Source organism: Garra rufa, chromosome 25, assembly GCF_049309525.1.
Source record: "Garra rufa chromosome 25, GarRuf1.0, whole genome shotgun sequence".
In the NCBI taxonomy this organism is placed as follows: Eukaryota; Metazoa; Chordata; class Actinopteri; order Cypriniformes; family Cyprinidae; genus Garra; species Garra rufa.
The window spans coordinates 6,995,901-7,022,402 of NC_133385.1; the positions used below are offsets into that span (position 1 = coordinate 6,995,901).

The 26,502-nt window shown below is 35.2% G+C and overlaps 3 protein-coding genes across 3 annotated transcripts; 2 read left to right on the plus strand and 1 right to left on the minus strand.

The window, feature by feature from the left end:
• Nucleotides 1-502: 502 nt before the first annotated feature.
• Nucleotides 503-16,177, plus strand: best1 (bestrophin 1). Its single transcript, XM_073831758.1, has 9 exons — nucleotides 503-1,140; nucleotides 4,504-4,598; nucleotides 4,680-4,913; nucleotides 5,225-5,379; nucleotides 6,613-6,690; nucleotides 9,737-9,889; nucleotides 10,166-10,246; nucleotides 10,659-10,810; nucleotides 12,586-16,177. Exons 1-9 carry the CDS (start codon nucleotides 989-991, stop codon nucleotides 13,508-13,510), a joined length of 2,025 nt encoding a protein of 674 aa, XP_073687859.1. The 5' UTR covers nucleotides 503-988; the 3' UTR covers nucleotides 13,511-16,177.
• A 75-nt stretch (nucleotides 16,178-16,252) lies between these two features.
• Nucleotides 16,253-20,850, minus strand: LOC141301564 (ferritin, heavy subunit-like). The gene is made up of 5 exons (XM_073831759.1): nucleotides 20,580-20,850; nucleotides 18,772-18,877; nucleotides 18,492-18,638; nucleotides 18,291-18,416; nucleotides 16,253-16,582 (listed from the first exon to the last, which is right to left on the minus strand). Exons 2-5 carry the CDS (start codon nucleotides 18,871-18,873, stop codon nucleotides 16,424-16,426), a joined length of 534 nt encoding a protein of 177 aa, XP_073687860.1. The 5' UTR covers nucleotides 18,874-18,877; nucleotides 20,580-20,850; the 3' UTR covers nucleotides 16,253-16,423.
• Nucleotides 20,851-21,266: 416 nt separating this feature from the next.
• Nucleotides 21,267-24,008, plus strand: LOC141301066 (protein PML-like). Its single transcript, XM_073831323.1, has 2 exons — nucleotides 21,267-21,360; nucleotides 23,242-24,008. The coding sequence occupies exons 1-2, from the start codon at nucleotides 21,297-21,299 to the stop codon at nucleotides 23,895-23,897; spliced, it is 720 nt and encodes a 239-aa protein (XP_073687424.1). The 5' UTR covers nucleotides 21,267-21,296; the 3' UTR covers nucleotides 23,898-24,008.
• The last annotated feature ends 2,494 nt before the right edge of the window (nucleotides 24,009-26,502 follow it).

Sequence of the window (26,502 nt, forward strand, 5' to 3'; positions counted from 1 at the left end):
CTCAAAGAGACAAAACTGGATTTAAGTTTTGACTACAACATTTATCCTTATACATAATGTTTTAAATCAGGCTTACCCCAGTGACCTAACACAGCTTTTTCTCCACAGACTCTTCATGCAAGTGCACTTTCAAAACCCCAATTTGCATGATTTGAGCATCTAAACTCTTCCAACCCTGAACGGAGTTCCAGCACTTGTGGTAAGGTATGGGTTAATGAATTGAAATGGGGCCACATGCAGAGGTGCATTTCCTCCACTAGAGGGCCCTACATAGTGCACTAAACACCCTGCTGAGGGCCTCTATGATCAGAAAGTGTTTAATAGAGCCTCCTCATGAATGATTAAGAAATGTTGATTATTTATTTCCTGTTTATCTACGTAATATTTACATTACATAACTGCAATTAGTACATGACTCTTTTAATAGAGAACGTGTGTGAGTGTTCATGCATTTGTGAGTTTTGAAAGATTTGCTCAGATTAACAAACCCCCCTAGTTTTCCACAATGCCCCTTTGTTAGTGGAAAACAGATTAGCAGGTCAAGTGACCGGAGGTGTGGGCGTCTCATGTACTCCTCTGCTCGAACCTTCCCGTCTTTAGCGGTTCCGGTAAAGACATCAAGTCCTGAAACATCACACGCTGTGAGTAGAGTTGCTTCTTTCTTATAGATACAGTTTTTCAGGCCTGCAGACAAGAAATGAAATGCAATTGCATTGGATATTTTTGTGTTTCTATTTTAATTCTTCTACATTTGCTTCATTTGACCCATGCTTTTGAATATAAATGGCTTGTTGCAATCGGTTTAGCTAACTAACGTCAAAAAAGCATCTGATTTGCACATGCACTATGTGATTGAGCCAGTGCTGAGCATGCATGCATGTGTTTCCTGGTGTAGCTGTCCATGCTTACGATCTCTAATCGTAGTGAAAGGTCAGTAGAGACTGTGATTGACAGGCTGTGAGTGGACTTCCTGTCCAGAGGGGCAGCGATGACAGTGACATACTCACGGCGGGTGGCAGATGCTCGTCTGGGCACCTTTTATCGGCTGCTTCTGCGATGGAAAGGAAGCATCTATAAACTGTTATATCGAGAGCTGCTGATCTTCACTGTGATGTATGGCACCATCAGCATCACATACAGGTAAACACTGATTCTTCACTTTTTTTTACTAAATATTTACCATATTTAGTAGCACACTATTGCTGAAAATACATGTAAACAGCATTATACATTAATTTCAGTCTAAAAAACATGGTATTACTATTGTACCACATCCAAAAAGCATGATAGTACCATGGTACTTTGATACACTGTTGTACTAAATGATTAGCAAATTCATATACCATTGTATTTCTAATTTACTGCAAAAAATGATTGGTGTTACCATAATTTTTAACATTTATCGAAGTAGTAGCATAGTATTTCCTGACTGCCATATAAATACATTGATTTAAGTACTAATGGTATATTTCAAAGTACCATGTGATACCATAATTATACCATGGTACTGCCCTAGTAGGGTAAAATTTTATGGTACTCCAAGAGGTATTTTAAAAAAGAATATGGTAAATGGTACCATAGTACTTTAATATGTAATACCAGCATACGAAATATGGTGACTGACTTTGGAAACTGTAGTTTTCTCCTTTTATATGAACAAGTCAAGCAATAATAATGATTTAATACAAATTTCTTGAAAAAAGTCAGATATTGAAGTGAGTTGCTTTCTTTGGATTGTTTGACTACTCAAAAAAAAAAAAAGAATATAGAAAAATATAAATTAATTTGTGTTTCCTGCCCACATACATAAACAAAAATCAGGTTCTGAACCCCTCTTTTCTTTTTTCAAAGTTGATGTAGACACACATGGAAACTAACCAAAGTTCTGTTTATCCTAAAGCAGTGAATACTGCATCTCTATATTCATCCTATGTCTTCTTAAGGTGAAAAACACCATGGTTACTATAGTTCAACCATGGTAACCACAAATCAACCATGGTTTTGCTATACTAACCATAGTTCAACCATGGTAGGTATTTGTAGTAAAACTTTGGTTATAAAAAATCTGAACAAAACAAGCCAAAAACACTACACTTACTACACTTTTACTATAGTAAAAAGCATAGTTAATTTTATAAACCTATTTGTATTTGTGAATTGTTTTTCTTTTGGTTTTCATAACTGTACTGCCTTAATGGTTTGATGATTTGTACTGTTTAATAAAAAAAAGAAATCAGAAAAAAGAAGTCAAAATCAGAATCAAAAGATTCGCAAATGCGGTCCGAAGTTCCTATCTGAATCAAAAGATTCACGAACATGTTCCGATCTAAATCAAATGATTCACAAACCCGCTTCAAAGTTCCGATTTAATCAAATGATTTGCGATCCGCGCTCTGAAGTCCCGATCTGAAATTATGGTTCACCAATCATTATTCATTCAGTTTGCGAAATCTGTACTCCAAAGTTCCTATCTGTAATTATTGTTTGTGAACTCGCTCCCTATATAAAGCAAATGATTCACTATACGCGAAGTTCCAATCTGAATCAAAAGATTTGCAAACTGGCTCTGAAGTTCCGGTCTAAATCAAATGATTCACGATCCGCGATCGGAACTTCTGAACGTGATTCGCGTATCATTCATTTCGGTTAATAAAGTTTGAGAAATTGTTGTTGTATCTGATTGAATTAGTGTATATAGAGTAATAGTGACTGTAAAAAGAGCAAATGGCAGAAGCAGATGAACACAATACAGCATTTATAAAGGTAACCTTATAATTCAACTGAACTGTGCATGTTAGGCTACCTTATATGTTCTTACAGATTATTGTTCAAATTTTCTTTCAGCCTACAGTGTTAAAACAGTTTTAATTGTACAGTCAAGCCCGAAATTAATCATACCCCTGGCAAATTCTGCCTTAAAGTTACTTTTATTCAACCAGCAAGGTTTTGTTTGACCGGAAATGACACAGGCTTCTCCCAAAAGATAATAAGACGATGTACAAGAGGCATGATTGTGGAAAAAAATATTTCTCAGCTTTTATTTACATTCGAACAAAAAGTGGCATGTCCAAAATTAATCATACCCTTTGTAAACTGTCACAGTCTATGGGAAAATCCAAAGTTCTATAATCATTCCAAATAGTCCAAGCTGTTCTAAAGCATCCTAATTACCCTGATTCATTGGGAACAGCTGTTTTAATCAACTCAACAGGTGAAAAACAAGCTCTCTGCTGTTGGTTTGTGGACAGACATGGCTAAGACAAAGGAGCTCACTGAGGACCTGTGGCTGTGCATTGTGGCTGCTCACAAGTCAGGAAAGGGCTATAAGACCATATCTAAATGTTTTGAAGTTCCAGTGACTACAGTGCAAAGTATTATTAAAAAATACAAGACGTTCCGCACTGTGAAAAATCTTAGAGGATGTGGTCGGAAGCCAAAAGTGAGAGAAGTAAAAAAGAATCCAAGGATCACCACCAAGACCATCCTGATGAATCTGTGCTCTGCTGGTGGCAACATCTCAAGGCAGACAGTCCAACGGACACTGCACACCGCTGGGTTCCATGAACGCAGACCAAAGAGGACACCACTTCTCCAGATAAGGCACATAAAAGCCCACTTGGCCTTTGCAAATGCTCATCTGGACAAAGAAGAAGACTTCTGGTCTTATGTTTTATCGTCAGATGAAAAAAAATTTGAATTGTTTGTCCAGAATGATGTAGCCTTCATTTGGCGTAAAAAAGGAGAAGCCTTCAACCCTAAGAACACCATCCCCACTGTCAAACGTGGTGGTGGGAACCTAATGTTTTGGGGGTGTTTTTCAGCCGGTGGACCAGGGAACCTAATCACAGTAAACAGCACCATGAAAAAGGAGCAATACATCAAAATTCTCAACAACAACATCAGGCAGTCTGCAGAGAAACTTGGCCTTGGGCACCAGTGGACATTTCAGCACGACAACGACCCAAAACACACAGCAAAAGTGGTGAAGAAATGGTTAGCAGACAAAAACATTAACGTTTTGCAGTGGCCCAGCCTGAGTCCTGACTTAAATCCAGTTGAGAATCTGTGGAGGGAGCTAAAGATCAGGGTGATGGCAAGGAGATCCTCCAACCTGAAAGAGTTGGAGCTCATCGCTAAAGATGAATGGGCAAAAATACCAGTGGAGACATGCAAAAAGCTGGTCAGCAATTATAGGAAGCGTTTGATTGCTGTAATAGCCAATAAAGGCTTTTCTATTGATTATTGAGAAGGGTATGAATGATTTTGGACATGCCACTTTTTGTTCAAATGTAAATAAAAGCTGAGAAATATTTTTTTCCACAATGATGCCTCTTGTACATCATCTTATTATCTTTAGGGGGAAGCCCGTGTCATTTCCGGTCAAAAAAAAAAAATTGCTGGTTGAATAAAGGTAACTTTAAGTCAGAATTTGCTATGGGTATGAATAATTTCTGGCTTGACTGTATATATATTTTAATATTGTATGCACTCTTTGATTGACAGATGTATACTGACTGAAGAGCAGCGCAGGATGTTCGAGAAGCTCTCTGTGTACTGTGATCAGTATGCGCAACTGATTCCTGTGTCTTTCGTACTGGGTAAATATGACTTACAGTAGTGCTTTCTTTAGATTGAAACAGTCAATTCTCAAATTGCTCACAGATGAAACTGTCCTGCAGGTTTCTACGTGACTCTTGTGGTGTCTCGTTGGTGGGGTCAGTTTGAGAGCGTCCCATGGCCGGACCGCCTGTCGGCGCTGGTTAGCGGACACGTCCGGGGTGCAGATGAAGGAGCCAGACTCATCCGCAGAAGTCTAATGCGTTACGCCAACCTGTCGGGCATCCTGATCTACCGCTCGGTCAGCACCGCCGTCTACAAAAGGTTCCCGACCATGAGCCACCTGGTTCAAGCAGGTAAACTTGGATTTGGGCTAAATAAAGTGGCCTAGAACAGCGATTAAAGCCATGTTTTGTGCCGGTACCCTTCAGTATCTGGGATTTAACCTCAAAGAGGAAGCAGGAAGGAATTACGGCCAGATTCCTTAAGAGCTTTGGCTGTTGAAAAATAGCTCACGCAAACATGTAAATGCTTTCATAATTTACTCACCCTCATGTCAGGTCTCCTTCATTTATACAGCTTGTAAGTGGTAGGATTTTTGGAGCTTAAAAAGAGAAAAGATGTAAAAGAGAAAGTAACACGGTTTGAAAACTCTCCTGTATTGTAGGTTTGATGACGGCTGAGGAGCTAAGGCATTTAGAGGAACTTCCTTCCCCTCATAATAAGTTCTGGGTTCCCTGCATGTGGTTTGTCAGTCTGGCTATGAGAGCTCGATCTGAAGGACGCATCAATAATGACGTCGCAATGACCGCCATTCTCAATGTACGTCTGTCTGTGCATATAAACTAATCACTCCTGTGATTCTGATTGTATATGTGTCATAAATACCACTTTTTGTAAGAGTATTTAATATATAGTTGAGGTCAAAAGTTTACATCCTCCTTTTAGAATCTTCAAAATAAGAGGGATGATAAAAAAAAATGTTATTGTTTATTTAGTACTGACCTGAGTAAGATATTTTACATGCATACTTTACAAGATGTTTACGTATAGTCCAAAAGAGAAAATAATAGTTGAATTTATAAAAAGTTTACATCCACTTGATTCTTAATACTGTGTTGTTACCTGAATGATCCACAGCTGTGTTTTTTTTGTTTAGTGATAGTTGTTCATGAGTCCCTTGTTTGTCCTGAACAGTTAGACTGCCTGCTGTGCTTCAGAAAAGTCTTTCAGGTCCCACAAATTCTTTGGTTTTCCAGCATTTTTGTGTATTTGAACCCTTTTCCAACAATGACTGTATGATTTTGAGATCTATCTTTCCACACTGAGGACAACTGAGGGACTCATATGCAACTATTACAGAAGGTTCAAATGCTCACTGATGCTCCAGAAGGAAACACGATGCATTAAGAGCCAGGGGGTGAAAACTTTTGAACAGAATGGAAATGTGTACATTTTTCTTATTTTGCCTAAATATTATATTTTTTTAAAAATATAGTACTGCCCTTAAGAGGCTACAGAAGATACTTACATGCTTTTCAAAAGACAAAATAAGTTAAATTTGCCCTTATCTTCAAATTAATAAAGTTTTTTCACTTAATGTATTGTGTTTCCTTCTGAAGCATCAGCAATGCTTTTTTTAGACTGAACTGTTTTATTTTAATATAGACATAACAAAAAAAAAAAATTGTGGTTCAGCAAGTGAGTCAGTGAAAAAACAACTGAATTTGATTTATCTGCTAACTTGCAAGCGGGCTGTGTCATGAAACTTATTGATTGAAACATTTCATTTCAATATGGGCATAACAAAAAACAGCTTGTGGTTAAGTGAGGGAGTTATAACTAATAAGTGTGTTTGAGATTCATGAATCTTTTTGATTAAACCCTTTCCTACGAATATTATATTTTCGCTATTCATGACATCAAGTATTAATGGAATAATGGTATTTCAGTAGTAACATCTGAAACAAAGTTATTCAAATGACACTTTAATGAGAGCTCAATTAAGTCTCCTTATGAGGAACATTTTTTTTTCTCTTGGATTTCATTTGGTAGGAGTTGAACACACTGCGCTCTCAGTGTATGAGGCTGTATGGCTATGACTGGATCAGCCTGCCTCTCGTTTACACACAGGTTTGATGGTTCAAACTCAACTAGCTTCATTTACTAGTACTAATAATAGTTGAGCTGAATTGACCAAATTGGTACGACTAATCGCTATTGATTAATTTAGCATATGATTAAGCTCTGGTTGCAATGGAAAATGATTTCTAAATGATCTCTAATTGGTTGGAATGCGAAGCGATATTCTCTGATTGGTTGGAATGTGCATTGATTATCTTTAATTGATTGGTGTGAACATTTGTGCGCACTGAATGGTTGAAATGATTGATGTAGATGATGAATAGTTTATTTTATTACAGGGTTCGTACAAAGTTCTGACTTTTTGAAATTTAAGGCCTGGAAAACCCTTGAAAATAGCAATATTCCTGGAGAGGTACTTGAGAAGTGCTTGAATTATTGAAAGACAATGTATCTATGAAATAAGTGTATTTTTTTAATAAGCACATATCTTTTTAACGCATAAAAAAAACCATACTTTTTTTTCCCTATTTAAGTTAATGTCATAAAACTATTAAGGTAAGCCAGTAGCAGTACCGAGTATCGTGTAAACATGAGTAAAGACGTAAAAAGAGAAACAGATGAACCAATTTAGGATGTGATTCATTTAGTGAGTCATTTAAGCTGGAACCGATTCGATTGATTCAAACTCATGACTTCTTTTCATTTCAAGCAATTCACTAGTAAAAACCAGATTAAATTAGAAGAGCCATTCATTTTTGAATTTCAACATCGCTTTTTATGATTTTAAAAACTATTGCATCGCAGCATGATTCACTGTTTCGAAGTGCTCCAATCAGATTGTGTATTTTGAAACATTTGATTCAGATTAGAACTTTGCGAATCATGAATCATTTGATTCAGATTGGGACTTTAGAGCGTGGATTGTGAATCGTTTGATTTAGATTGGAACTTCGAAGCGGGTTCACAAATCGTTTGTCCAGAACTTTGCGTATTGCAAATAGTTTTAATTGGGACTTCAAAGCATGGATCGCAAATTGTTTGATTCAGATCAGGACTTCATTTGAATTGGATCGGAACTTGGGAGACGGTTCACAAATCATTTGATTTAGATCGAGACATCGGAGCATGGATCGTGAATCATTTGATTTAGATCAGAACTTTGGAGCAGGTTTGCGAATCATTTGATTTAGATCAGAACTTTGTGTATTGCGAATCATTTCATTCAGATCGGGACTTTGGAGCGCGGATTGTGAATCATTTCATTCAGATCGGGACTTCGGAGCGTAGATCGCGAATCATTTGATTCAGATCGGGACTTTGGAGCGGGTTTGTGAATCATTTTATTCAGATCGGGACTTCGGAGTAGGTTTGTGAATCATTTGATTCAGATTGGGACTTTGGAGCGGGTTTGTGAATCATTTGATTCAGATCGGGACTTCGGAGCGGGTTTGTGAATCATTTGATTCATATTGGGACATTGGAGCGGGTTTGTGAATCATTTTATTCAGATTGGGACTTCGGAGCGGGTTTGTTAATCATTTGATTCAGATTGGCACTTTGGAGCGGGTTTATGAATCATTTGATTCAGATCGGGACTTCGGAGCGGGTTTATGAATCATTTGATTCAGATCGGGACTTCGGAGCGGGTTTGTGAATCATTTGATTCAGATCGGGACTTTGGAGCGTAGATCGCGAATCATTTGATTCAGATCGGGACTTTGGAGCGTAGATCGCAAATCATTTGATTCAGATAGGGACTTCGGAGCGGGTTTGTGAATCATTTGATTCAGATCGGGACTTCGGAGCATAGATCGCGAATCATTTGATTCAGATCGGGACTTTGGAGCGGGTTTGTGAATCATTTGATTCATATTGGGACATTGGAGCAGGTTTGTTAATCATTTGATTCAGATCGGGACTTCGGAGCGGGTTTGTGAATCATTTGATTCAGATTGGCACTTTGGAGCGGGTTTATGAATCATTTGATTCAGATCGGGACTTCGGAGCGGGTTTATGAATCATTTGATTCAGATCGGGACTTCGGAGCGGGTTTGTGAATCATTTGATTCAGATCGGGACTTCAGAGCGGGTTTGTGAATCATTTGATTCAGATCGGGACTTCAGAGCGGGTTTGTGAATCATTTGATTCAGATCGGGACTTCGGAGCGGGTTTGTGAATCATTTGATTCAGATCGGGACTTCAGAGCGGGTTTGTGAATCATTTGATTCAGATCGGGACTTCGGAGCGGGTTTGTGAATCATTTGATTCATATTGGGACATTGGAGCAGGTTTGTGAATCATTTGATTCAGATTGGGATTTTGGAGCGGGTTTGTGAATCATTTGATTCAGATCGGGACTTCGGAGTAGGTTTGTGAATCATTTGATTCAGATTGGGACTTTGGAGCGGGTTTGTGAATCATTTGATTCAGATCGGGACTTCGGAGCGGGTTTGTGAATCATTTGATTCAGTTTGGGACTTTGGAGCGTAGATCGCGAATCATTTGATTCAGATTGGGACTTTGGAGCGGGTTTGTGAATCATTTGATTCAGATCGGGACTTCGGAGCGGGTTTGTGAATCATTTGATTCAGTTTGGGACTTTGGAGCGTAGATCGCGAATCATTTGATTCAGATTGGGACTTTGGAGCGGGTTTGTGAATCATTTGATTCAGATCGGGACTTTGGAGCGTAGATCGCGAATCATTTAATTTAGATCAGACCTTCGGAGTAGGTTCGCCAATCATTTGATTCAGATTGGGACTTCAAAGCTGGGATCGCGGATCATTTGATTAAGAACAAAACTTCGGAGCGGGTTTGCAAATCATTTGATTCACATCGGAACTTAACATATCGTGAATCATTTGATTTAGATCAGACCTTCGGAGCGTATTTGCAAATCTTTTGTTTTAAACCGGGAATTCGGAGCGGTTTCGTGATTCTTATTTTATTTTATTTTATTTTATTCAACAGTAGAAAACATTAAACCATAAGTGAGGTCTCTGATTGACGTCCTTGAAAAAGTACGAACCCTGTTAATAATAAGAGTATTTTGTCATGCTTTACAGTTTGTAAGTGTCCTGTGCTCTCTGATAGGTGGTAACTGTGGCTGTATACAGTTTCTTTTTGGCTTGTCTGATTGGTCGGCAGTTCCTTGACCCCACCCAGGGTTATCCGGGTCACAACCTGGACTTCTACCTGCCCGTCTTCACCTTACTGCAGTTCTTCTTTTATGTGGGCTGGCTCAAGGTGTGTTATTAGTGAGGTATCCCATTAGTTGGGGCTCCACTCCACACTAACTGTTCCTAATAACTGGTTTTATTAAATAAAATTACTGTTTAGTGTTAAATAAACGTTGCCTAATTATATGCTGCTCAACACAGCTGACATGACATACAATAAACTTGGTTAACCATACAAATTTAGTGAAACACCATCTTAATAATGGCTACATCACACTGATGTAATGTAGCTACATCATCTTTAATAAAAAGTCAGAAAATAATTGCATTTGTGTGTTTTCAGGTGGCAGAGCAGCTCATTAATCCCTTTGGGGAGGATGATGATGACTTTGAGACAAACTGGCTGGTGGACCGTAATTTACAGGTAAATCATCTGCCCCACTAATGACAAGTTTGTTGATTTCCTTTGTGTTTTTCAGTCTTGCCTTGTTCTGTGGATTTGTGTCTGGTTGTACAGTCTATCTGTTAAATTTTCTTCACCTATGTCTGCGAATTATTTTAAAAGGTGCAATAAATAATTTTTTTTAATGCATTTATGACTTTCTATTGACATCTGTTGGCAGAATTGCAGCATTACAGTTTTTGGTTACTGCATACTCTTGCAGGCCTATTTGTACCCCATTATGAGTTTATTTTGCATTTGAAAATGTCTAATTTTTAGTTTTGTGTCACATGGGCCAACCTTGCACCATTTCTAAGATATTAAACTTAAATATTTCTGCTTTTTGTATGCACCTGTGCTTATACAAACATAAATATGTTTGTCTTTCTCGCAGGTGTCTCTGCTGTCAGTGGATGAGATGTATGATCTGGTTCCTTTGGTTGAGAGAGATAAATACTGGGATGAATCTGAGCCTCAGCCGCCATACACAGCTGCCAGCGCTGAACACCGCAAACCCTCATTTATGGGATCTGCTTTGGACATCAGGTGACACATACAAACACATATTTTTATATACAGTACAGACAATATATATATATATATATATATATACAGTACAGACCAAAAGTTTGGACACACCTTCTCATTCAGGTGTGTCCAAACTTTTGGTCTGTACTGTAGATATGAATTCAACTGAAAAAACTTGTGAAAAAATATCTTTCAGGTGGTCAAATAGCAAATAGCAAATAGTGGAGCTCTGCAGCCACCTACTGGTAAAAGTTATTTGTAGTTGTTTTTTTTTTACTTTTAAAACTGGATTTTCCAAAAGATGGGCAAAAATCTTACACTAAACCGTGTGAAATTATCCATGTTATCCCCATGAATTAAAGTTAGAAATGTGGGTCTTTTATAAAGTGAATTTTACATAAAAAAGCAGTTTTTGTATAAAAACCCATTTAAAAAATATTTATTTATTAATTTATATGTATTTTTAAAAAATCACTAACCCACTGAAAACTGCACAAAAGTAGAGTAAAAACTTTAATAGACAGAAAAATATACAGTACAGGTCAAAAGTTTGGAGAAGGTGTGTCAAACTTCTTGGTTCTGTAAAAACCTTCAGATTATATATAGGAATAAAACAGTTAAGTAGGTAAAGTGTAATAATTAAACAAAAAAAGAATGAATGTGTTTTTTGGATTTTTTTTCACTAGACATATTATGGAAGCAAAATAGCCCAAAATCTCTAAATTAACCAGTGAAAAAACAATGGTTTTGCATGTAGTGTCTTAGTTTATTATTGTTATTATTATACAGTTAAAGTCAAAAGTTTACATACACCTTGCAGAATGTGCAAAATGATAGTTATGTTACCAAAATAAGAGGGATCATATAAAATGCATGTTATTTTTTTATGTAGTACTGACCTGAATAAGATATTTCACATAAAAGACATCTACATATAGTCCACAAGAGAAAATAATAGTTGAATTTATAAAAATGACCCCGTTCAAAAATTGACATACAGTTGAAGTCAAAAGTTCACATAGGCCTTGCAGAATCTGCAAAACGTGAATTATTTTACCATAATAAGAGGATCATACAAAATGCATGATATTTTTTATTTATTTTGTTTATTTTTATTTTCACCCCCGACTCTTTATGCATTGTTTGTTCCTTCTGAAGCATCTGTGAGTGTCCTCAGTGTGAAAAGATGGATCTCAAAATCATACAGTCATTGTTTAAAAGGGTTAAAATACACAAAAATGTCGAAAAACCAAATTTGTGGGACCTGAAGGATTTTTCTGAAGAACAGCAGGCAGTTTAACTGTTCAGGACAAACAAGAAACTCATGACCAATTATCACTAAGCAAAAAAAAAACAAAACAAAAAAAACAGCTGTGGATCATTCGGGTAACAACACAGTATTAAGAATCAAGTGTGTGTAAACTTTTTATAAATTAAACTATTATTTTCTTTTGTGGACTATATCTTATTCAGAACAGTACTAAATAAAAAAATATCATGCATTTTGTATGATTGGATTGGATGATTTTGTTAAAATAATTAACATTTTGCAGATTCCGCAAGGTGTACGTAAACTTTTGACTTCAGCTATGTATGTATTATATATTGTGGGATAGTACATCATAAAACTGACAAACAATGTCAATTTTTATTTCATGGTGACTTTTAACCAAGTTGCATAGAATGAGTCAAGCAATATTTTCAAGATTTAAAAGCATATTTTGTCTAGCAGAACATCCTCAAGGTCAGTTTTGGAATAAAAACAAGGTCATTGTTCTTTCTCTGTCCCACAGTGTTCCTAAAGAGGAAATGGAATTTCAGCACAATCTGGAGCAGATTAAAGAACACGAGGAGGCCAATCATTCCACTCCATTCCTGGGCAGCCTGAGTCGCCTTCTGGGCGTCCAGTCGCCCAATTTCCCCCGTTCTACCCCCACGTCCCGGGTCTCCCTCCTGCGGCGGCGGCCCCGTGCCCCCTTCTCTCGCTTCCCCCTTTACCTCCATCCCGAGAGCTCTCCGATGCCCAGCCACGCCCGGAACGTTGACATGGAAGATGCATTCTCCTCCATGCCTCTATTTGAAAGACCCGGTTTCTACAGTTGCCCTCAGACGCCCATACACTGCGTCCCTCCGTCCATTCCTCGTCCAAGACCACGAAGAGCGCACGGCGACAGCTCCAGCTCCCTGGCACATCCGTTGGTGGGCTCGCAAGTCCTGGCTCCGCCCGACACGCCAGCGCCTCCTTCCTCTGCCTTTCCTTGGGTAGGCGAAGACAGTGAACATTCGGGTCCGGCTTTCTCCTTTCCGGACCCTGTGCCTGAGCTGTTACCCAAAGTACGGCCAAGTCAAGGATTGCCATTGCGCCTCCCCCTGCCTCTGCGACTTTCTTTGGACACGTCCCCATCTCCATCTACACCCGAAAGGGTGTTTTCTTTCACGCCTCCATCTTGGCCGCAAGCACAAATCAACACCGCCAGTTCAGGGAGCGTGAATGTGACCACAACGACAAACAGCAACAGTAACCTGTGCAACGGCGTAGCAAACAACCCCTGGCCAATCAGCAGAAGCACCAGTGCAAGCACAGCCAATCCCGTCAGTCAAAGCCCCACGGCGACTCAGCAGACACCCAATCAGCACAACTCTGCCAACGACTCTGGCATTTCATTGGCTGAGGGGGATCTGTTGGGTGCTATGGTGAAAACGAAGGAAGAGCTCTGAGTTAGGTGCAAAATACCAGCTTGAATTGTCTTCCAGGCTGGTTTAGAGCTGGTCTGACTGGTTAAGATAAGTTTATCTTTTCCTTCGGGTCCTGCTTTCACCTTTCAGGACCTTTTGCCCAAAGTTTTATCTTAAGTGTGCCTTAGTCAAGGGTTGTCTGCCTCTGCAACTCTCTTTGGACATGTACTGCAATATTAAACAGCAATGCTAACATGTGCAATGATTTGGCAAACAACACCCAGCCAATCAGTAGAAGCACCACTTCAAATGCAGCCAATCCTGTCAGCCCAAGCCCCATGGTGACTCAGCAGACAGCCAATCAGCACAACTCGGTCAACGACTTGGGTTGGTGGAAAATACCAGCGTAGACCAGCTTGAATTCTCTTCCAGGCTGGTTTAAAGCTGATCTAACTAGTCAAGATATGTTTTTCAATGTCTTCAGTGACTGTGAATGTGGCAAACAACACCTAGCCAATCAGCAGAAGCACAACTGTAAGCACAGCCAATCCCGTTAGCCCAAGCCCCATGGCGACTCGGCAGACAGCCAGTCAGCACAACTCTGTTAACGACTCTGGCATCTCATTGGCTGAGAGGGATCTGTTGGGTGCTATGGTGAAAACGAAGGAGCAGCTCTATCTTAGGTGGAAAATACCATCTTAGACCAGCTTGAATTCTCTTCCAGGCTGATTTAGAGCTGGTCTGACTGGTTAAGATAAGTTTATCTTTTCCTTCGGGTCCTGCTTTCACCTTTCAGGACCTTTTGCCCAAACTTTTATCTTAAGTGTGCCTCAGTCAAGGGTTGCCTGCCTCTGCAACTCTCTTTGGACATGTCCCGCAATATTAAACAGCAATGCTAAACTGTCCAATGATTTGGCAAACAACACCCAGCCAATCAGCAGAAGCACCACTGCAAATGCAGCCAATCCTGTCAGCCCAAGCTCCATGGTGACTCAGCAGACAGCCAATCAACACAACTCAGTCAACGACTTGGGTTGGTGGAAAATACCAGCTTAGACCAGCTTGAATTCTCTTCCAGGCTGGTTTAAAGCTGATCTAACTAGTCAAGATATGTTTTTCAATGTCTTCAGTGACTGTGAATGCGGCAAACAACACCTAGCCAATCAGCAGAAGCACAACTGTAAGCACAGCCAATCCCGTTAGCCCAAGCCCCATGGCGACTCGGCAGACAGCCAGTCAGCACAACTCTGTTAACGACTCTGGCACCTCATTGGCTGAGGGGGATCTGAGGGGGAGTTGGTGGAAAATACCAACTTAGACCAGCTTGAATTCTCTTCCAGGCTAGTTTAAGGCCTATTCACAACACCAAGGACAATAACTATAAAGATAACGATAAAGCTATAGTTCTAAAAATCGTTCTTAATATTAAAGAATAGCAGAGTCCACACCACAGCTATAACAATAAAGGCACAGAGAAACGATATGGTTGGAATCACTTTAAGAATTTTTTTTCTCCAGCTGATTAGCGATAAAAACACTGACATCCAATCAGAATCAATCCTGCTATATAACAAGCTCAAGAATTTAAAGCGGCAGACGAGCATACGCTGAAAAAATATGGTCTACTGGTTTGGACACTAATATAGATATCGTTCTTGGTGTGAATGGGCTTTTACAGCTGGTCTAACCACTGCAAATGCAGCCAGTCCTGTCAGCGCAAGCCCCACGGTGACTCAGCAGACAGCCAATCAGCACAACTCTGCTGATCTAACTGGTTAAGATATGTTTATCTTTGCCTCGGGTGAGTGTTAATGTGACCGCAATATCAAAGCAACGGTAACCTGTGCAATGATGTGGCAAATCAGCCAATCAGCAGAACGACTCTGGCATGTCATTGGCTGAGGGGGATCTGTTGGGTGCTATGGTGAAAACGAAGGAACAGCTCTGAAATAGGTGGAAAATACCAGTTTAGACCAGCTTGAATTCTCTACCAGGCTGGATTAGAGCTGTCTTTGATCTTAAGATATGTTCATCTTTATCTTGGGTGAGTGTGAATGCGGCAAACAGCACCTAGCCAATCAAAAGAAGCACCACTGCAGGCACAGCCAATCCCATCAGCCCAGGCCCCACTGCGACTCAGCAGACAGCCAATCAGCACAACTCTATCAACAACTCTGGCATGTCATTGGCTGAGGGGGATCTGTTGGGTGCTATGGTGAAAACAAAGGAGCAGCTCTGAGTCAGGTGGAAAATACCAACTTAGACCAGCTTGAATTCGCTTTCAGACTAGTTTAGAGCTGGTTTAGCATGTTTTTGCCTACATTTAGGACATTTTAAGAAACCTCAGTATCACAGTGGTGGACAGAAATTCCCATTTGTTCCAACAGCAAAAGAAAAAGGACGTTCTGACATTCCAAAAAATCATGAATGAATTATGAACATTTTTTCTTAAAAGATTTGTATATAGGAATAATAAATTGTATATTTAGTAAATATACTATAGTTTTGAATTCATATTTTGAATTAGTTATTCACTTTTGTATTTTCCATTTCCATTTTAATGCTACTTGTTTTAGTAATGTTATGTTCTTTTGGTCTTGATGGTTTATTTTTCGCTGTATCACTTTCACTTAGCCAGGAACAGCTTCATGAATTATGCATCCATTCATAAAGTTCAATCATCATTAATAATGCATGTCTGTTCTCAAATGTCTTCAGTTTTTTTTTAGTGACATCCTGCCAGTAAATTCCATTTATAGGAACATAAAAAAGGACACACACATATTTTCGTTTTTAATTATTTTTATTGAGATCAACTCATTTAAAAGATTTCATAGAATACTGCTATATTCTATGACTATATCTACTGTATGGCTTAAAATGGGTTTGGCATGATTTCTAATCAATGGCATGACATGCAAGGTGGACTGACTGCTTCATAAACAGAGAGATTGTTTAAGAGCTTTCTTTTCCCAGAGTGTGCTTGTCAAACAGATATTCGGCCATGCCGTTCTGGGGGGCGCCCATCCGCCGCAGGCTGCTCACCCAATCCGCCAGCTCTTTAATAGACTTCACCTGCTCATCCAGGTAATGCGTCTCCAGGAAATCACAAACCTGTGACAAGAAGATCAAATGAAAGATTCAGAAATACTCAAGACAGCATTTTGGTTTCTCTGAGAAATTTGTGACTTTTTTGGGTGCTTTACCACTAACAATCATTTACGGTAATTGAAGGTCGTGGTTTTAATTCATGGTTTCTACAGAAAACTATACAGACATCATCTGATCTAGAGTTAGCTTTGACTTTTGTATTCTTCTGAATGAGCTTACATAGATACAGTAGATCTGATCCTAACTAGTAGTCTGAGCTCAAACCCTCCCAAACGGAGATGAAACAACTGAACGGATGAATTATGTGGCTATTTCAAGCACACAAGGCATTCTGGGTAACTCCCTTAAGAAAAACTGACAAAGTCTGTTCTAGTCACATCTTGATGTCAAAATACACAGGTATTGCAATGTTTTTGGGCACATTACTGTAGTAATGTTTCCAAACTTTCTGACTAGAAAATTTCTTTATTACTTTGTAGTGATTTAAAAAAAATAATTTCTCACAAATAGAAATTTCCAGCCAATTAAATAGTTTATATCTGAGCATAACTAGGGTTTTTTCCGATGCTTGTTTGATTAATAAATCACTTAAGTGTTATTTTAGAAATTTTTTTATACAATAATTATATCATTAATATACAACTATTATTATTTATTTATTTGTATTTTTCATATTTATTTTGGATTAAGTATTAGTCATTTTGTATGTTTTGTTATTTTTAAATGTCTATATAGTTTTTATTAATTTTTAGTATTATATTCATTTTAAATTCATTTTAGTACTTCAAATAAACAAATGCAACTTAATATAATCAAATACGTTTGTTTAGTTAACATAACATTAGTTATTTTATTATCATTTTTATTATTATTATTATTTTTTAAACATTTTAAATGTTAAGTCACAGAATTTTAAACAAGTGATTAACGCTTAGTATTTATTTTTATATTTTCAATTTATTCATGTATATTTTAGGTGAAGTTTTAGTAATTTTGTTTTGTGTTTTTGTCATTTTTAAATGTCTATAGTTTGTAATAATTGTAAAAATTATATTAAATTTTTTTTTTTTAAATAATTTTAGTACTTCAAATAAACAAAAAAGAGAAATGTTGCCATAAGCTTGCAACTTAATACAATTAAATAAGGTTAAGTTCTTTTAACATGAGTTATTTATTTTATTATCATTTTTATTGTTTATGAATGCATTTATCTATTTATTTATCTTTTTTTAATTATTATTATTTTTTTACATATTTTATATGTAAAGTCATGGAATTTTAAATGAGTGATTAACAGGATTTCTTTATATTTCTTTAATTATGTTGTTTTTAATGTCTGTACAGGTTTTATTATTTGTATTATTTTATTTTTATTAATTTTGTGCTGTCATTTTTTAAATATCTATACAGTTTATATTCATTTTTATTTCCATTTTAGTTATTTTAGTACTTCAAATGAAAACAAAAAGTTGCCTTAAGCTTGCAACTTAATTTAATCAAATAAGTTTAATTTGTTTTAAACATGTATTATTATTATTATTGTGTTTTACATATTTTATATATTTTAAATAAGTGACTAATAGGGTTTTCTTATCTAAAACTAAATTAAATTAATTTAATTTTAAATTTTCCAATTTTCAAAAAAAACATTTTATCTAATGTTTATAAATAGAATTACAAAAATAAATCCTATTATTTTTAATTCACTTACATGTGGATCACTGTGTTGAGTTGCCACCTTGTGAAGCTCCAGTAAGGACAGATTGACGCTCTTTTCCAGAGCCAGAGCACATTCCAGCGCTTCCAATCCACTTCCCCACTCATCCCGATCCGGCTTCTGCAAACACACACCACAAACGCTCATTTACTGCATTCGTTTCACATTGGAGAGAGAGACAGAGCTGTTCCATACCTTGATATCTTGCAGATAGATGCGTCCTCCTCTTTGGTTCTGCAGACTCATCAGCTTCTCCGCATGTTCTCGTTCCTCCTTAGATTGTTCGCGGAAAAACTTGGCAAAATTGGGCAAAGACTTGTCATCCCTGTCAAAATAATACCCCTGGAGAGAAGAACAGTCAACTATGAACCCATTTCAAACCACTCAAGACAATTCACTCTTTGAAACTTCAACAAAACTAAACCTTTATATAGAGTTTTATTGATCAAGACATATAACAAATGTCTGTTCTCACCATGGAGAGGTAGACATAAGAGGCGTAGAGCTCCAGGTAAATCTGCCGGTTAATGGCCGCTTCACACTCCTGATGGAAGTTCTGCCTCACCTGAGAAGTCATGATTCTGAAACACACATCATATAGAATGATATTTGTTTATTTTAGATATTGCTATATATACGCAAATATATGTATATTATAAATTATATATATACACATGGATAGCAATTTTTTTTTTTTAACTAAAACCATTAAAAAAATGTTATTTGAAATAAAATAAATATTAACAAACAAAATACATAAAAGTTCACATTTATTTCAAATAATGCAAATGTTTTAATGGATTTAATCATTTAATGGTTTTAATTTTAATCATTATTTTTTACATGTAAAAAAAAAAGGATTTTCTGCGTTTTCGCATATGTAGTAAGCATTTTGATAGGAAAGGATGATAAATACGAAAAAAAAAAAAAAAAAAAAATTTCAGAAAATTCCAGACCTTAAAACTGAAATAAAAATGATTGAAACCTATACAGACATTAAAAAACACAACAAAAGGACTAGAACTTAAACTAAAATTAATCTATAAAAAAAAAAAAAATGGTAGTCTTGGTTAAAGAAAACCCTTTTAATCATTATTTTTAATATTTCATGACATACTAAGTATGCAAAAAAAATTTAAAATCCTTTTTTACATATAGAAGTTAGAACTTGAAATTATTTACTGACATTTAGCTGCCAAAGCAACATTTGTAGTTTTTTTTTTTAATTTTAATTTAAAGTACTAACTAAAACTGAAATAAAAATTAATAAAACTGTACAGAAAAAAACAACAACAAAAATTACTTATACTGAAATAAATGTGAAAAAGAAAAAAAAAACCCTCTAAAATAAGTTGTAGGTTTAGTTAAAGAAAAGCCATTTAATTATTATATTTATTATTTCATGACATGTAAACTATCCAAACATTTTTTAATCAGTTAAAACTATGCAATAAATATATTTTTTAAATTATTTTCTTATTATTTTATATCAAAACTGAAATTAAAAAAATTATAAAAACCTGTAAAAAAAGTAGAACTGAAATAAAAATTAATAAAACCTATAGAGACATTACAAAAAAACAACAACAACAACATAAATGGTAGTTTTAGTTAAAGAAAACCCTTTTAATTATTATTTTTTTAAATTTCATGACATATAAAAAAGGTTATTTTTATTATTGTTTACATAGATTAAATATATACATTTATATTATTTTATAGGTCGAGGCAACATTTGTAATTTTCGTTTAATTTTAATTTAAAGTACTAACTCAAACTGAAATAAAAATTACTAAAATTTATACAGACATTAAAAAAATACTAAAACTTAAACTAAATATGAAAAAGAAAACCATTTTAATCATTATTTTAATATTTCATGACATAAACCTATGCAAAAATATATTTTTTCAAATTATTTAAAAAAATATTTTATATCAAAACTGAAATTCAAAAAATGTTTTTTCTTTAAATCATTTTTATAAATATATAAATTAATATTATTTTATAGGCAACATTTTTAATTTTTAATTCTAAAACTTTATAAACATGTATAAAACCTATACAGAAATTACAAATAAAAAACACACAACAAAACTACTGAAACTTTAAATAACTATAATGGTATATTAATGGTACAATTCTAAAAATAAATGGTACAAAATGACAAAAATGTATTCTAGAGGAACTGCATAGACATTTAATTGAAAGCACAGATTATATATAAGAAGGTGCAATAATACGCAAATAAATAAATAAGTAATCTGTGAATACAGCACTTACCCTGAGACAATATGAATTATTCCTGACCCAAAAACTAACAGAGATGTCGGTCAACCCACGCGTGATTTAACAATATTCCCTTATTGCTGAAAACAGAGGAGACAGAGACACAGAAAGAGAGACAGGAGCAGCTCTCAATCCCAAACACGAATGAAATGAGTCCAAGTTGAGCGTGTGGATAATCAGACGTAAATCACAGGGTTGTTGTTGACAAAAACATACACACACGCGCGTTATTCTGACCTATAAATAAATCCTATAGGTCACTTTTCAAAATAAAAGTCCTGATTAAAAAAATCCAAATTGTTTTAAAATGCACACGAGTGATTTCACAAATATTTTAAAAAATATAGTAGGCTATATAATATAATACGCTCGTGTTAACTATTAACCATAATTAATTAAAAATAAAAGAAAGTGGTTTCTGAGTTATTCCGGTCCACCTGATGTCGCTGTTTAACGAAGAAGGCTTTTAACGTGAATGTTAATTAAGTCAGAGTGACGTTCCAACGGCTCTGGGAGCGTCCAATCACTAAACACAATCTCCTCATAATCGTTCGTTCATTCGCCAGTCCATTAGCGCCCGCCTACTGACGTCTTCCCTTAAGCCAATCAGTTCGGAATGCTTATAAACGTCACGCAACGTAATTAATATTCATGAGGCAAACCTTCACCATAGTAGAAGAAACGCAAGTTTAGTTAAGTTTAAAATGAAAGATGGATGCTTTCACACTGCATTCAGCCTCTACTGTGTTTTTTGATTTGGAGACAACTGGTCTGGGTATGTGATTTTATAAACAAAATCGTATTAACCACGAGATATGTGCAGAAATTTGTAAAGCTTGATTGTATGAATCAGTCTCTACTTAGTGTTTTGACAACAAACGTTATCTATGATCGTGTTACTTACAGCATCTTTAGGCATCAAATTAACAAATCCTAGATTATAAAATGTTTATTTCTGTTATTTACACTACCAGTCAAAAGTTTTTGAACATTAAGATTTTTAATGTTGTTTAAAGAAGTCTCTTCTGCTCACCAAGCATGCATTTATTTGATCCAAAGTACAGCGAAAACAGTACATTTTTGAAATATTTTACTATTTAAAACAACTGCTTTCTATTTGAATAAATTTTTAAAATTAAATTTCAAAGCTGAATTTTTTAACATCATTACTCCATCTTCAGTGTCACATGATCGTCCAGAAATCATTGTAATATTCTGATTTGCAGTTCAAGAATCATTTTATTTATTATATTAATATTTAAAACAGTTAAGTAAATTTTTTACAATGTACGGACATAAAAAACAAAACAAAAAAAAGGTAGTTTTAATTAAAGAAAAGTCTTTTAATGATTATTTTTTTACAAATAAAGTTTTTATTTTAATTTGAAGTACTAAAATAACTAAAACTGAAATAAAAATGTATAAAATTATACAGACATTAAACACAACAATATTACTAAAATACAAGAAAATACAATTATTCTTGTGATTTCAAACCTGAATTTTTAGCATCATTACTTCAGTCACATGATCCTCCCAAAATCATAATATTCTGATTTTTCTTTTAAATTATTATTATCAATATTTAAAGAAGTTGAGTACATTTTTTAAGGATTCTTTGATGAATAGAAATATCCAAAGATTAGCATTTATCTGAAATAAAAAGTCTTTTGTAACATTATACACTATACCATTTAAAAGCTTGGAGTCAGAATTATATAATTTTTGTATATAATTTATTTTTTTATTTGAAATGATTGAAATTAATATTTGTGACCCTGGACCACAAAACCAGTCTTAAGTCGCTGGGGTATGTTTGTAGCAATAGCCAAAAATACATTGCATGGGTCAAAATTATTGATTTTTCTTTTATGCCAAAAATCATTAGGAAATTAAGTAAAGATCATGTTCCATGAAGATTTTTTGTAAAATTCCTACTGTAAATGTATCAAAATGTAATTTTTGATTAGTAATATGCATTGTTAAGAACCTAATTTGGACAACTTTAAAGGTGATTTTCTCAGGATTTTGATTTTTTTGCATCCTCAGATTCCAGATTTTCAAATAGATGTATCTCGGCCAAATATTGTCCTATCCTAACAAACCATACATCAATAGAAAGCTTATTTATTGAGCTTTCATATTATATATACATCTCAGTTTTGTCAAATTTAACCTTATGACTGGTTTTGTGGTCCAGGGTCACATTTGTATTTAGCAAGGAGTTGCTTTAAGTTGATCAAAAGTGATGACAAAAACATTTATAACATTACAAAAGATTTCTATTTCAGATAAATGCTGTTCTTCTGAACTTTCTATTCATCAAAGAAACCTGGAAAAAAAATTATACTCAGCTGTTTTCAACATCAAAATAATAAATGTTTTTTGAACAGCAAATCAGAATATTAGAATGATTTAAGACTGGAGTAATCCTGCTAAAGAAAGCGGAACAGACTTAAAAAAAAAAAAAAAAAAAAAAAAAAAATCTGGTAGTGTTTTAATAATGTATTTTACTATTATTAACATAGAAAACATTTTGCTGTCAAAAATTCAGCGTTGCATCACAGGAATAAATTACATTTGAAAATATATTGAAATAGAAACCAGTTCTTGAAACCGTTTTTTTAAAATATGACTTATTGCATATGTTCTCCAGATCCCTCGTGTGATATCGTCCAGTTGGCCGCAGTGAGCGGAGGTCACACTTTCAACCTCTTCATGGTTCCTCGGCGTCCGATGCAGCCCGGAGCGTCCAGGATTACGGGTTTCAGTGTGAAACGCCACCGTTTGCTTCTCCATCGCAAGCCGGTGCTCACCAGCTCTCTCCGAGAAGCCCTGGTCTCCTTCATAACCTTCCTCCGGGTGTTGAATCAGCCGCTCTTGGTAGGTCACAACATCCGCAGGTTTGACTGTCACGTATTGGCCAGAGCTCTGGATGAGTTCGGCCTTAGGTCAGACTTCCAGAAAGAGGTTTCTGGATTCGTGGACACCCTTCCCTTGGCCAGACGGCTTCTTAAAGACAGTGGTCTACAGAGCTTCAAGCAGGAGAACTTGGTTAAGACCCTCCTGGGAGTTTCATATGCAGCCCATAATGCTCTAGAGGACGTACAAGCCCTGCAGAAACTCTATTGGGCTCTCAAGCCCACGGCCAATCAGATTCAGCAGCACATGTTCACTCTGGACTCATTGGCTGCTAAAGCTGTCAATCAAGTTTCAGTTAGGCCATCCGGACGGAAAGGTTTGTGTGAGCGCTTTAGTAAAGCATTGGATATCGCGAGAGAGGAAAGAGCAGAGGAATGTTTGGATGTCTGATTCATTATTAAATGTCCAGCTGATCTCAAGCACACAGCACCTTTATTTAATCGGTATTTAAAACAGCTAACATGCTTTTACTGCAAAATAAGAAAACAAAGTTACACAATATTATTCATTGGTAGTATTTTGTGTTCTTTAATAAATATATTTAAATATTAGTAATTTTTATTGTTTATATTTAAATTCATTTTTGGGATTTATATAAATTTTTTGTATATTAAAATAAATGAGTATGTTTAAACATTTACAATATACCTTATTTTAATTTATATTTTTGAGTATGTGAATTTTGTTTTCGAAAGTTTTATTAACTATCTATTTTATAAAAAGTTTTTTTTCTCATATTTTGTGGAAAGGCGCATTAATTTACATACTAGGACTCGATCTTCTAGACATAATAATTTGCTCAGTAAAGTAGTATGGAAGTTATATATATTAAAGTCCAGTTTTGAGGGGGGGGACTAAATTGTCCTCGGAAATGCAAGTTTACAGTTCACAGTTCTGACTAAATAACTCGCAATTGCATTTTGTAATGTCAGGACTGTGAGATATAAACTTGCAATTCTGAGAAACAAATTGCAAAAAAGAACACTATATCTCGCAATTCGTGCGTGTTTATTTTTTAAAATCGTGTTTTTCTCGCAATTTTGATTATTTCTCTGAATTGCGGGTTTATTTTTTTAGGATTGTTTATTTTTCGCAGACACTCAATTCTGACTCAATAAACACAATTCTGAGAAATAAAATCGGAATTCTGAGAAATAGTCAAAATTGTGAGAAATAAACAATTCTAAAAAATGAAATTCTCTGAAAAATTCTCAGAATTGCGACTTTATTTCTCAGAATTGCAAATTTATTTCTAGGAATTGTGAGTTTACATCTCACAATTCTGTATTTATCAGAATGATTTATTTCTTGCAATTCTGACTTTCTTCCAACTTTCTCAGAATTACAAGTTTATTTCTCAGAATTGCGTGATATAAACTCGTAATTGCCAGTTATAAAGTCGGAAATGTGAGATATAAACTCAGAATTAAGTTATAAAGTCCAATTTTGAGGTGGGAAAAGTACTGAAATGTCCTCAGAAATGCAAGTTTACATCTCACAATCTTGACGAAATAGCTTGCAAATGCATGTTAAAGTCAGAACTGTGAGATAAAAACTTGCAATTCTGAGAAGTTTTCAAATTACAAAAAACACTTTCTCAGAATTGCAAGTTTATATGTTGAAATTCTTACTGTGTCTCAGAATTGTGATTTTATTTCTTGCAATTCTTCCAATTCTGAGAAATAAAGTCAAATCTGATAAAGTCGCAATTCTGAGAAATAGTAAGAATTGTGAGATATAAACTTAATTCTAAGAAAAAAATGTGCAGTTCTGCTACTACTTCTCCGAATTGTGAGTTTATATCTTACAATTCTTACTATTTCTTAGAATTGCGAATTCATTTCTCAGAATTGCGACTTTATCGGATTTGATTTTTTTTGCCTTTTTTTTTTTCATTTCTGACTATTTCTCCTGACTTTCTCAGAATTGAGTTTATATCTCCCAATTCTTACTATTTCTTGAAATTGCGACAATTAGGTTTATTTCTTGCAATTCTGTATTTCTCAGAATTGACTTTATTACTCACAATTCTGACTTTCTCACAACTTTCTCAGAATTGCAAGTTTATTTCTCCGAATTGTTTATATCTCGCAATTTCTTACTATTTCTTAGAACTGCGACTTAATTTCTCAGAATTGCAACTATCTCTCAGAAGTGACTTTATTTATCAGAATTGAGTTTATTTCTTGCAATTCTGACTATTTCTCCTGACTTTCTCAGAATTGCAAGTTTGTTTCTACGAATTGTGAGTTTATATCTTACAATTCTTACTATTTCTTAGAATTGCGACTTAATTTCTCAGAATTGTTACTTCTCTTCTCAGAATTGCGACTTTATCAGAATTGCAAGTTTTTGTTTTTAGAATTGCGAGTTTATTTCTAAGAATTGTGAGTTTATATCTCGCAATTCTTAATATTTCTTGGAATTGCGACTTTATTTTTCAGAATTAGGTTTATTTCTTGCAATTCTGTATTCATCAGAATTGACTTTATTTCTCGCAATTTCTCACAACGTTCTCAGAATTGCAAGTTTATTTCTCAGTATTGTGTTTATATTTCGCAACACCTACTATTTCTTAGAATTGCGACTTAATTTCTCAGAATTGCAACTTTATTTATCAGAATTGAATATTTCTAAGAATCATGAGTTTATATCTCGCAATTCTTACTATTTCTTGGAATTGCGACTTTATTTATCAGAATTAGGTTTATTTTTCGCAATTCTGTATTCATCAGAATTGAATTTATTTCTCGCAATTCCAATTTTCTCACAACTTTCTCAAAATAGCGATTTTATTTCTCAGAATTGTGACTATTTCTTAGAATTGCAAGATATAAACACAGTTCTGACTATTTTTCTCAGAAATGTGAGATATAAAACTTCAAGTAATAAAATCCAATTTTGAAGGGGGAAAAGGACTGAAGTGTCCTCGGAAATGCAAGTTTACTAAATAACTTGCAGTTGCGTGTTATAAAGTCAGAACTGTCAGATATTA